The 11,832-nt window shown below is 34.9% G+C and overlaps 3 protein-coding genes across 3 annotated transcripts; 2 read left to right on the forward strand and 1 right to left on the reverse strand.

Moving 5' to 3' along the window:
- Positions 1 to 2,219: 2,219 nt before the first annotated feature.
- On the forward strand, positions 2,220 to 2,875 carry PHYBLDRAFT_169195 (hypothetical protein; the record flags this gene model as incomplete). Its single annotated transcript, XM_018436019.1, has 2 exons — positions 2,220 to 2,573; positions 2,675 to 2,875. The coding sequence occupies 2 exons, from the start codon at positions 2,220 to 2,222 to the stop codon at positions 2,873 to 2,875; spliced, it is 555 nt and encodes a 184-aa protein (XP_018290975.1).
- A 1,117-nt stretch (positions 2,876 to 3,992) lies between these two features.
- Positions 3,993 to 4,975, reverse strand: PHYBLDRAFT_65136 (hypothetical protein; the record flags this gene model as incomplete). Its single annotated transcript, XM_018441402.1, has 2 exons — positions 3,993 to 4,278; positions 4,938 to 4,975. The coding sequence occupies 2 exons, from the start codon at positions 4,973 to 4,975 to the stop codon at positions 3,993 to 3,995; spliced, it is 324 nt and encodes a 107-aa protein (XP_018290976.1).
- A 2,443-nt stretch (positions 4,976 to 7,418) lies between these two features.
- Positions 7,419 to 10,259, forward strand: PHYBLDRAFT_77962 (hypothetical protein). Its single transcript, XM_018443318.1, has 8 exons — positions 7,419 to 7,751; positions 7,836 to 8,091; positions 8,155 to 8,206; positions 8,277 to 8,381; positions 8,432 to 8,625; positions 8,683 to 9,152; positions 9,281 to 9,804; positions 9,889 to 10,259. The coding sequence occupies exons 1-7, from the start codon at positions 7,484 to 7,486 to the stop codon at positions 9,436 to 9,438; spliced, it is 1,503 nt and encodes a 500-aa protein (XP_018290977.1). The 5' UTR covers positions 7,419 to 7,483; the 3' UTR covers positions 9,439 to 9,804; positions 9,889 to 10,259.
- Positions 10,260 to 11,832: the final 1,573 nt, after the last annotated feature.

An 11,832-nucleotide genomic window follows, 5' to 3' on the forward strand; every position in this document is an offset into this window, starting at 1 on the left:
CACGTGTAAATAACTAGATATCTTGTTTAAACATTCACCAAAGTAATAAATACGTACACAGGCACACACACATACTAGCACTTACTTAAAGAAAGATAGAAAGAAGAAGAAATGATCGCTTTGAGATTTTGGGGTTTAAAGGTAATGCATATATAATTGGCTTTACTTGACTTGAAATTAAGTTTAATAAGATAATATTTAGTAATAACAATAATAATAGTAAAGAATTATACAGACATACATTGTAACTTTGGATGTAAGAGTAAATTTCTTGGAGTACAACTGTTAAAGATAAGTCACATACAAAGCATATCTGAAAAATAATAAATCTTTTTAATTTACCAGCAATTGATATACCTCACTATTTATTATTTTTATATTTCGCTACCTGTACACTTGATTAATGGGTGTTTAAGCTTTATTGGATTTAACGATATAATGTTGGAATATATTTGTCAATATGCATATAGCTATATATATATATATGTAAGCCTAATTTCCTTGATCAAAGTAATACCCCAAGCTATATATATATTTGTATTGAATGGGGAAGTAAGAAATTTATTTGTCTTTAATATAAGAAGGAGTTATGGGACACAAACTGATTTTGGTAAGAAGAAAAAGACAATTCTCAGGGACCAAGCTGACCTTTGTATCAACGTGTCTTGCCCATTAAAATCAATGTGTCACAGTGCAACCAAGGACAGTAAGAAGATGTTGGTATTCATTGTAAGAAATGGCAGAACTCGAAACACAGCCTTACGATTTTCTTGGCCAATGGAAATGCAGTATTTAACAATTAGTGTTACAATGATCTTCATGTACATCTGGGGATCATATCTTTATTAGGAAGTTACAAATACTCAAATTCATTAAAAAAGGCTCCATTGAAAAATAGAAGGATATCAGTTTAGTTAAAAAAAAAAACACTTTATATTTACTTTTGACAAAGGTATTTTAAGCCGTAGTATAATAACTGAATATCAGTATAAAGACATCGTGAATTCTGCCAAGTCATTTTTTTTACTACTAGAATTGCACTGTGATTTCATTTATGAGTGTTTGTACGTTACAGCATGCCTTATTAAGGCGTTTTGTTGTGTGGAATGTTACAGAAATGCTAAAGAAGCCAAATTAAATAATTAGATGTGTTATCACTCGAATTTATTATTTTTTGAGGTTAGAGGATTATACTTCGATATTTGTTAAATGTTTACAAAAAAAAACGCTAATCCTACGGGACCAACATTTTCTGGTGGGGCACGACGTTTATATTTAACCAGACTATGCTCTGAGTCAGGTGTCTTTCTCTAATCCTTCAGGACAAAATGATGTGTCCTGAAATTCATAAAATATATTCTATTAGTGGCTCTAAATCTAGACTTGGCCAATAAATAATAATAATTAGTCACAAATACACTATATCAATAGCCAGCTATGCAGAATATCATAAAGAGTTTTTGTCATTAAAGTGTGACGCAATATTGTTGTATATTCTACTCTTTATTGGGCTTCTTACGCGTAGAGTGTCTTTTCTTTTCTTTCGCATATATATTAACGGAAGATAATCTAAGGTTTGTTATTGAGAAAAGCCAAAGCCAGTACGAAAGCACCAAATAAAGTTCCCAAATAGTCGCGCCAGAAGCAAAGGCTGAGGATAAAAGATGTTGGAATTCTTTTTACCCTTTCCTCCAAAGATATAGAATAATCATGCAAAGGTCATTTCAGAATGGACATAACTTGTGGTCCATAAGATTCAAAATGTTGTCCCCCACTAGGAAACGTTGTCTGCTTAGGGTTGGTTTTCTTTTGAAACATTTAACAAACATATAAAAATATGACTCTCCAGCAAAAAAAAAAAGTAATCTTGAATGACAGTACGCCTAATTATTCAATTTGGTCTCTTTATCATGTCCTGTCAGCATCCCGCCAGCATATCCATAACGTCCCCCAAATTTTGACAGTATGAAGACGGAACTTTGGCGAAACGGTGATCAATACCTGTCAAATAACAGGCAGTCATGCAAATGACAAAAAAAAGACCTTGTTCATTGTGGATACTCTTCAGCTAAAGCTATTGGTCATGTTTAAAAAAGGCGGTACGGAGCAAAATTTCCTGGCTCATGAGCGTATTGTCAATTGTATCATCACATATAACGATACTTTCATGCCCATTTCGCCATTGAAGCGTTTTTTATGAATCGGACAAAGTTGCTTGTATGAAATCCGCGTCCACGACTGTTCCAGGTTTTGAGCGTGTCATTGCATCTTCACCTTACGCAAAGCTAACTCGGCAACGCCAATCGGTTGAGTTGTCTCCAGATGTTTGCAAAATGCTGAACAATGACCGGGAATTACGTCCACAAGTCAGGTATTTTACTGCAAAGGTGTTGTCTGGCGCCATAATTCACAACATTTTTAATAGTGAAGCTATCATGACCAATACTATAGAACCTTATGGAAGGACCAACTACGTCGATGCACACCGTGAAACATTTGGAAAAGAGAAAAATACTGCAATAACTACATCAATACCACCTCCTACTTACACCATGTACATCAATGTATGGCTCGTAAGTCTCCAACGTTCAGATGGCATTAAACTAGTGATTGGCCCCCAAGTTTCCAACATATTGATCACGTCAATTATATTCGCTTGGCTACAAAAATGAAGCCATGTATCGGTTCCAAGTGCATGACTTTTCAACTGACCACCACCGCTGATTCCATGAGCACAAGAATTTCTCTCAATTTGACCTGCTTGCAAGAAGTATTTACCACTCTAGCGTCGCCACAAACCTCATGCATATCCACATCCAACATCATCTACCAACTACGGCAGATTCGAAGCAATTTTAGCTCACCAAATGCATAAACACCGTCTCTCCTCCTGTCCCATCACCAAGTCACATACCTGCCACCCGTTCAGTGTATTTGCGCTGGCAGATTACGATTGTGGTAACAACCCTGGAGCCTACCTCTTTGGTGTCATTGGCGTTCTTGTGTTGAAACATGGCTAGAGGATACACTTACCTAGTAACAATATAGAGGAATGGGTTTTTCTGGAAAATGGCAGAATCAAGACCATATTTTTTTGACATACTTTATGCCAGTTTCCATCGAAAAAAGTGAACAAATAAAAAGAAACGACATTCAAAAGTGCCCTAACAATGATTGACCAGAACAATTTTTTCAGGGCAGTTTTCCAGTCTGATATTGAAAGAATATGTAATGGTTTTAAAGCTCACATAAGGCCAGGGATATATTTACTCGTTACCACGAAAACCATATTGATGATGGATTGAATGCAAGAAGAGTTTGTGGGAGGAATAAGAAAATACGTTAGTAACTGTGGGCTGTCAAACCCAAACACTGCATTGAGATGAGAAAAATGATCGAATAAATAAAAAACGAACCGACACCTTATGAACCAGCCACTTTTATGATAGGTTCTTTTAAGCACCTGTTGTTGCGATATCTATACCAAGATTTTTGACAAACCGTTTGAAGCCACACTTCCACCCTCACCCCTCATCCACCACCTTTGCTTGTTTTCACTGAATTTCCCGAGTTTTTTTTTTTTTTTTTTTTTTTTTGTTTTATAATCTTTCTTTGTTGAGACACTTACCAAAATATTTTGCAGGATGAAAGACAAAGCCTCTGAAACCACTTATATATAAGCTATCGCATGCCTCACTGATTCTTGTCATTGGTGATTTTTTTTCCAATAATTTATTTCGCTTTACTTTACTTTTGACAACTAGCCAGAATTACTCAATTGGATGCAGTTCAGGAGAATATGGAGGAAAATACACATGTCGATATCCTCTTGAGTGGATGTGCTTTCCTATATCAGTTGATCTATTGATAAGAACAGTATTCATGACAAGATAATGTCCCTTCATTTCTGAGTACTTGACCATTTCATCAAGAATCGCCTTTAAAAAGCTTAAATAATTCCCTGTCACTGTTTCGGTGCCGTAGTCCATCAGTCACACGCCCGAGTTTTCTCTTAAGCTAACATTAATTAAGCCGGTAGCAGATATTGCTCCTAACTTCGATGTCTTGTTCGCTTTAGCCGTAGGTACTGTGATTATCGTAGGATTATCTTTCTTTGACCGAGCTATATCTCGTTTCAAATTAATGGGAAAGGCTGACTCATTGAGAAAAACGCAATTTGTTGTGAAGTCCAAGTCAGTCTGTTCCCACTTTTGAGCCGAATTGTACCGTTGTTGATTTTTTTTCTTTGCTATTTTCTCCCAAAGGTTAGAACTGTGTCTATTTAATGGATAGATTACATCAAGCTGTCATATAATTATAAGCCGTGCTACGAGAAACATTAAGATATATAAAGTTATGTGTTAAGCTCTCTACTATTTCAGTTAAAACAGAAGAAGGATTCTCAGCAATTTAAAAGAAATTGGGTGTGGTCTTCCTCGAGAATACGACATTGACCTGACTATTTATTTTTCAAGAGCTATATATTAGCACATATATGCTTTAAAATATTGGGTGTTAAGAGAAAATAGACAAATTAGCGTAAGAAGGCTAAAGAGGTTGGTGTCATGATTTGACAGAATCTTAAATACTTTATTCAGTATTGATATGGGTCTGCAAAATAAGTACAATTTGAGCATCTCTTTTTGACCTGTATTCCATCCTCGGTGTGGCTAATATACACTATATATAATATCTTCCGAAATCTAACCGCTGAAGACGTTCTTAATGAACCTGCGTATTTGTGCAGAAATAAAAATAAAATACAAAAGTCTGACCGCTTTCCAAAGTTCTGATAAAAGCAAGCAAACAAGTAGCAATCACCACAACAATCAAAATAGCAAGAGATATAGCAATAACAATCCCGTCACTACCGAAAATAGTTTTTCTCTTTGAACCATTTAGACAATTACAGGTAGAATGTCTGAATAAATATCTACTTTGTCTGAAAACTAATTTCTCTTTGTCTAAATTTCATTCTCGTTTCGCCCACAAAAGGTAAGCATATTGTCTACGATTACATTTTGATTCGTCTAAATCATTTCCTAATTTGTCTCAATCTTAAGTAGAAACACTGTATTCTCATCATCGTAGGTACAAGCGTTGTTTAATATACGTTTCTGTTGTTACAATTTTTCAGATCTATCCGTTTCATGTTCTTATTAAGTATCCTTGTGGTCATTTATCGATGGATAAACGGTTGATTCCGGGTAGAAGTCGTTTCAATCAAGATACTATAGAATACTTTTGTCATTAAATATATCCTTTATTTTTGAAACAAATAAATAAATAAATATATATATATGTATACACTTACATAGAGAAGCGTTTCAATCTCAGCCAAAAATCAAGAAAAGGAAGAAAAAAATGAAAGTATTATTTTATATTTATATTATTAATCGAATCCAACATCAAATCAACATTATCATCAAGCAACACACACTTTTACAGTAATAGGACTAATATTTACAGAAAGATGTAAATTATGTACATGCATCTAGTAGATTTTTGAGAAACCAAAAGTATAGACGTTGACATTAATGTCTAATGTGAAAAGCATTAAGAAAGTAAAAGAAATCGGATTGTCTAAACCTAGATACTTTACTAGAAAATATTTAAATATAAATGAGAGGACAGAAAGTTTTCCAAAGCAAGTGTTAGTAGATGACTAATTCGCTTAACATGAGATGCTGAATTCCTCTTTTAGCAGATGTAAGTATTATTCTGTAAAGACACAAAAATTAGATGTTTTAAGAGGCTTGGGGTTGGTTAGTATATTCCAGTCTATGAGAAAGTTTTGACAGAGATACACAAAGAATTGCGGTCGCAATGAGATAATGAGTATATCAACTGGTCTGATGATGGGCAAGGATTACTGGCTATCTTAGCGTCCAACTATTATAGCCCCATAAAACATGTTTAGCAGGTATTGTGCGAAGCTGATACCAAGTAATTATTGATACCAGAGAAGGGAATACTCAATATTATGCTTATACCTTTTTTTTTGCTGTGTTTTATTAATATATGTATATCATCTCATTTTTTGAAGCTATAGGAGCCTAAACATAACCACTGATGAACAGTTGAATAATAAAGAAATGCTTTATCTTCTATCATGAACTATTATTATTTTTCAATTTAAAAGGATGAAATATATATATATTTGGCATGTTTATATGTATGGACTAAACATGACATTGGATGAGCATTTTATGCGTCGTCTTCCTGGTTATCTTTTATAATAATTTATGAATAAAAGTCGGTACGGTTAGATTACCATTACGAGAATGATATTGAAAGAAGGTGGAACCAAAATGATCACTGCAACATGTTGATTATAGCAGACATGCGTTTGGACATTGGGCCAATCAATATCGAACCAGAAAAAACATATCAGAATCTTTTTTGGATAAAGCGTCTATCCACAGGGTACGAGCAATATTTGCGGATGAAGACATTTCTCAGGCACAATGTATTCCCGTGCTGCCCCAGTTAAATCAAGTGCATTACAAATTCCATCGTCTATCAACCCATACAATGTACCGTTCATTATCACCATTTTTATTCTTTATCAGACGACAGGTATCATCTATTCGAACCCTTTCTTGGGATGTATCGCGTCTATCAGCACTGCTTATGAGAAAAATGGGATTTTCTTTATTTCCCATACTACCTGCAAAAGCCATCACATCTAGCCAAAAGGCAAACCCAAAAATGACTGGTATTCAAGACAATATAACAGTGGAGAATCCCCTCTATTCCAAAAAATATTAAATAAATTAAAAAGTCAATATACTAGTAATAAAGATAGCTTACTATTCTCCCACTATTAATGATGATCTCTTGAGAGAGAGAGAGAGAGAGAGAGAGAGAGAGAGAGAGAGAGAGAGGGATATTGATATATTTTTATCGGACGTTGGCTTTTGAAAATCTTTCTAATTCATGTACAGTAGATATCCTTTTATTTTTGAAACAAGTAAACACATATTATGTATGTGTATATATTTATACATTTAAAAAAAAACTTCTTTGATAATAGTAATAATAAAAGCTCATGTACCAGCAAGTATATAAAAAGGCCGATCTGGCAAGATAATGGTCCGATAAATTTGAAATAACCAGGCCTGCAAATAAACTATACTGAAACTGATGTTTTTTATGACTAAATAGTCGTGTCTCTTTCGATTGTACTTGGGTATTCGAGATAATACTTCCGTGGGTGAGTGTGAGGGAGTGCGTGTGTGTCTATCGTAGTTTCAACCAGTGCTTTAATAGTCGTCCTGCCATGCAAGTTTTCTTCTTTTTTTGTGATATGTTTTTTTAAAAGACAGAGCCATGTGTGTGTGTTGTATTGTGACGATGATCAGACTAAAAAAGAGGGGCTCAAATCCCGCCTCTATTTGTACTCTCGTTGGTTTTATTCCTTCTTCATCCTTTTATTCCATTCCTTTTTTTCTTGTCTTCTTGAACTTTAACTTCTCTGACTATGCCTCATATCGACGAGAATGGTCAGCTAAGAATCAGGCGTCAGCAACCAAGACAACCTCCGCCAAGCATAAATACACTTCAAAGCACATCTTCCAGCAACAGCAGTGGCCATGCGCCTACAATTTACTCCAACGATATATCTACCCTAACCAACATGACAAACGATCTATCGCTAGAAAATCAGAACGCAATCGGGGATTACGATGAAGACCAATTTGGCATTATTGACAGCCTAGACTACGACGATATTGATGATGGTTTGATCGGTATGTTGTACCAGCCATGTTGTGCACAAATACGTTTATTAAGTTCAATAAGAATAAATCCCTAAAAACATCGTTGTGCCACAGACCACGAAATGATTCACCGACAACGAGAGGCTCTTATTCATCAACTCTATACCTCTGAACAAGCCTACCTTGAATCACTCGAGCTTGTCTTGAGTGCGTTTCTGAACCCCCTTCGAAAGAATTCAAAGCAATCTTCATTTAACTTTCTTGGAATGAAAAAGCTTGTTTGCACAGATCGTGAGCTAAAATGGCTTTTTGGAAATTTCGATGAAATACTTGAAATTCACCGTGAGATACTTGCAAGTCTTGAACAACGGTACATATTATTATTTTTAATTGATCCTTTATAAAGTATGATTATATTAACAGTCTGTTATAGTCTTAGTATCTGGGGTCCCACCCAGATCATGTCCGATGTTTTCCAAACCTGGGCAAGTGAAAATGAATTGCGCTTTTGGGACAAAAGCAGTATTTATTCATATTTTTTTTTACAAAATATAGTTTAGGTCTCTGGGAGTCTACCACTCATATTTAGATAATTATGGATTTGCTGTTACAACCTACGAACGACTCACTCGCTACCAGCCTTTCAAGAAGTTTATTGATGTATGTTTAATTACAATTTATAAGCTCAACTGAAATTAATTTTTAAATAGGCAGCGCACAAAGACCCAATCCTCAGAGGGGCCACATTATTGTCTCTACTTCAAATTCCAGCAGGCTGTGTCAACAGATATGCCCAATTAATGTGTCAACTTGCTGATGGCACCTCACCCATGCACCCGGATTATGTTGGTCTGATGCAGTGTAAAAAGCAAATTCTTGTAATTGCAGACGAGATCAGACCAAAGTATGCACATAATAATAATAGTGATATGGACTGTTGATATTAATTTTGTGGGTGTAGGGTTGAAGATGCCGATAATGTGGACCAAGTGCTTATGATTCAACAGGCTCTTGTCGGTGCACCTTTTGGTGTGAAGGCTCAACGGAGGCTCGTGCTACAGGGCCAACTGTCGCGCGTTGTGATCAATTCAAGATCCACAGGGGAGGAACGCACCTACCTTTTATTCTCAGACATTCTCGTATTTGTACGACCTAAACAAGACCAGAACAAGACTCTTTTGCAATACAAAGGGCACTTGAATCTCGAGCGAGCTCGCATTCGGGCTCTTTCGGTAGACGAAGCGGGTGGCCAAGAGTTTTGCATTGAAATTACCTCGTCGTTTGAGGGAGTCGATACCTTGAATACGACTTACATGGGATCACCTACTGTTCATGTATTACACACCCAGAGTTTCGAGGAACAGACTGAATGGCTTAAGCGCCTGGAGATTGTGATTAAGAAGCTCGATCGGGAGGCAACAGCAGTAAGAGGTAAATTGATGATACTAATAATAAGCATAATAGTCTTTATTGACGATCAGCTTATCAATTTATTTATTTTTAATATTTAATATATAATAATAATAAAAACTTTTTTATATACATATATACGCTTGTAGTCGCTGCAAGCAAAAGACTTGCCAATAGCAGATCACCCCCCGATTCATTAAAGCGACAGGGAACGACGATCTCAAGCTCCTCATCTAAATTGTCTACCGGAAGCACTGGTAGTGTTCACAGCAGCAATGGTTCTAATGGACGGTCCTCAAAACAGTAACAGCTACACCTTTACATTCCTTTATTTTCTCAGCCTTTTAAAAGACCTTTCTTTATTTTCATATTAAGAAACAAAACTCTAGAAGAATCTTGTCCTGATCTGATTCTACACTCTTTATGCCAAAAAGAAGCAAATGACCACCAGGCTGTGGTTATTTATATTCTCTATAATCCTTTACTATGCCTTCCCTTCCTTCCCTTCTATTTCCTTTCCTTTACCTTACTTTACTTTCTATACACGCATTATACTATATACACTGTACAACTCTTGAAGTTTACAAGATTTAAATAGATATTCAAATAATTTATATAAAAAGTTCTATTAAACTTGTTCTCCACATGACATTTTTCCAGCCAGAATATATATGTATGGATCTTATTCAACTAAAAAAAAACAGTAAAAGATCAAACTGATTAGCTTATTCCACTCCGGTACTTGACTTAATATTAGTCAGGATAGGAATTTAATCCTAATTGTTGGCAGAAAATATTATTGTTTCCATTCCTTTATTTATTTTTTCAAAAAAAAAAAGATAAAAACTATTAAAAGGAAAACGGCCGAATTCCGTGAATTATTCCGGTTCTCGTAAGATGAACTTGAGAAAACAAGATGGCGGAAAAACAGAGTTTGAAGATCCTAACAGCACAAAATCTTGAAGATGAAACATGAAGCTTGTATTCCCCGCCTACTACGGTTATCACTATAGCAATACAAATACACATACCCACACTAAAAGGCTTGGTTGAATCTGATAAAAGAGAGTAAAATCCTTCTAGCCAAAGACAATTATAGAAGTCTATTATTTAAATAAACGGCTATTCAAAAAGAAAGACTAGCTATTCATGCGGACAACAGTTGTACAAGTATACTCTTGATATATTGCTCAAAAGAAGTAGACAATTTTCAAGTGGAGCAAGTATACGTGTATACAAAAAGAAGAAGAAGCTTGCCATTGAATTCCTTGTTATTTTTGGTAAAGGGAAATATATGGCGATAGTCAAATAGAAGGAAATTATATAGTTTTATATAATATATATATAGTGTATACCTATGTCGGTAAAGAAAAATCTTTCTGATGTTGTACAACAAGATACTCTGAAAGTAGCTTTTTTTTTATTGGAGCTTGTTTAATCAATGTTAATCCTGACTAGCACTATAGGGAATGGCAGAATTTATAACACCGTTTTTACATCTTTCGCTCAAAAGTCACCTTTTTTTCTATAGTGTAGTTATGGCTTTCGAACCTATCAAATTTATTAGCTTTTACTTTCAACACAGACCATCGTTTTATAGTCTTGTTCTAAAATGAATTTTATAGCTATTAGTATTAGCTTATAGAAAAGGAACTATAATTCTATTTTTGCTATTTTCACATTTCATATATTATCCGCAAGAGTATACATATAGAAATTGTAAAATAGCGGCTGTTTGTAAGCGATTGGTAAGCGAAATACATCACTAACCACTACAAAAAAAAATACTTTACTGAGCCAGCTCCTTAATAAATCGAAATAAACACACACAAGCATACACCCACACCCACACCCATATATATATATATTCCATCAATAGGTAAGATAATAATTAATAACATCTCTATATGGATCAGCCTTATTACGATTAGTCTACTTACATATTCTAAAGGTATATTCCGTGATATAAGTGAAGATTCCAAAGCAAGACAGTCGGTATTCTTCTTCTTTTACCTACCACTCTCAAGGAACAAAGGAAGTGCCGTCAGCTGAACGACTTGATATGCCAATCTGCCCTTCAGGCTAAAGATTGTTGTGATTAACCAGCTTAATACATAATAACTTGAAAATAATATGCTCTTTAATATGTATCTCCACCGTTAAAAGTCTGATACATATTATGCAGATGTTCCATTCCTTGTTTCAAATACGAAAATTTACATCCTCTTTAATATTATTGGTATAAGATGTAATGACCTGTGGAAGCCTTTAACTCAACTGCTTTTTATTTTGAACGTTAAAAAGCAAAAATAATGTATATGCTTTTCAGATTTTTTTCAGATATTTCTTTCTTAATGAATTTAAATGTGATTATAGAGAAATGAATAGGACACGGCCAGTTTATTTTAGAAAAAAGTCGCTACACACAATGTAGATACAGACAAGACACAATAAGGAGCTGTAAAGTTTGAGTGTATTTGGTAGGATGTCCTTTCTTTTTCTATTGTGCAACACTACCCCCTAATTTTATGCTAAAAAGAAACCTCCCTGTCCCCTAAGAGTTCTGTTCCCACAGGCTTTTAGGACCACTTTATGTCTACCTTGCCACTGAAATATTCTGCATATACTACACTGTGGCCCGAGTTATTTAACAACCCTTGGTATTTTGCCTTCGAAACATTTCTAGATCCTGATGCACAAT

This window comes from Phycomyces blakesleeanus (assembly GCF_001638985.1).
Source record: "Phycomyces blakesleeanus NRRL 1555(-) unplaced genomic scaffold PHYBLscaffold_12, whole genome shotgun sequence".
NCBI classification, from domain to species: domain Eukaryota; kingdom Fungi; phylum Mucoromycota; class Mucoromycetes; order Mucorales; family Phycomycetaceae; genus Phycomyces; species Phycomyces blakesleeanus.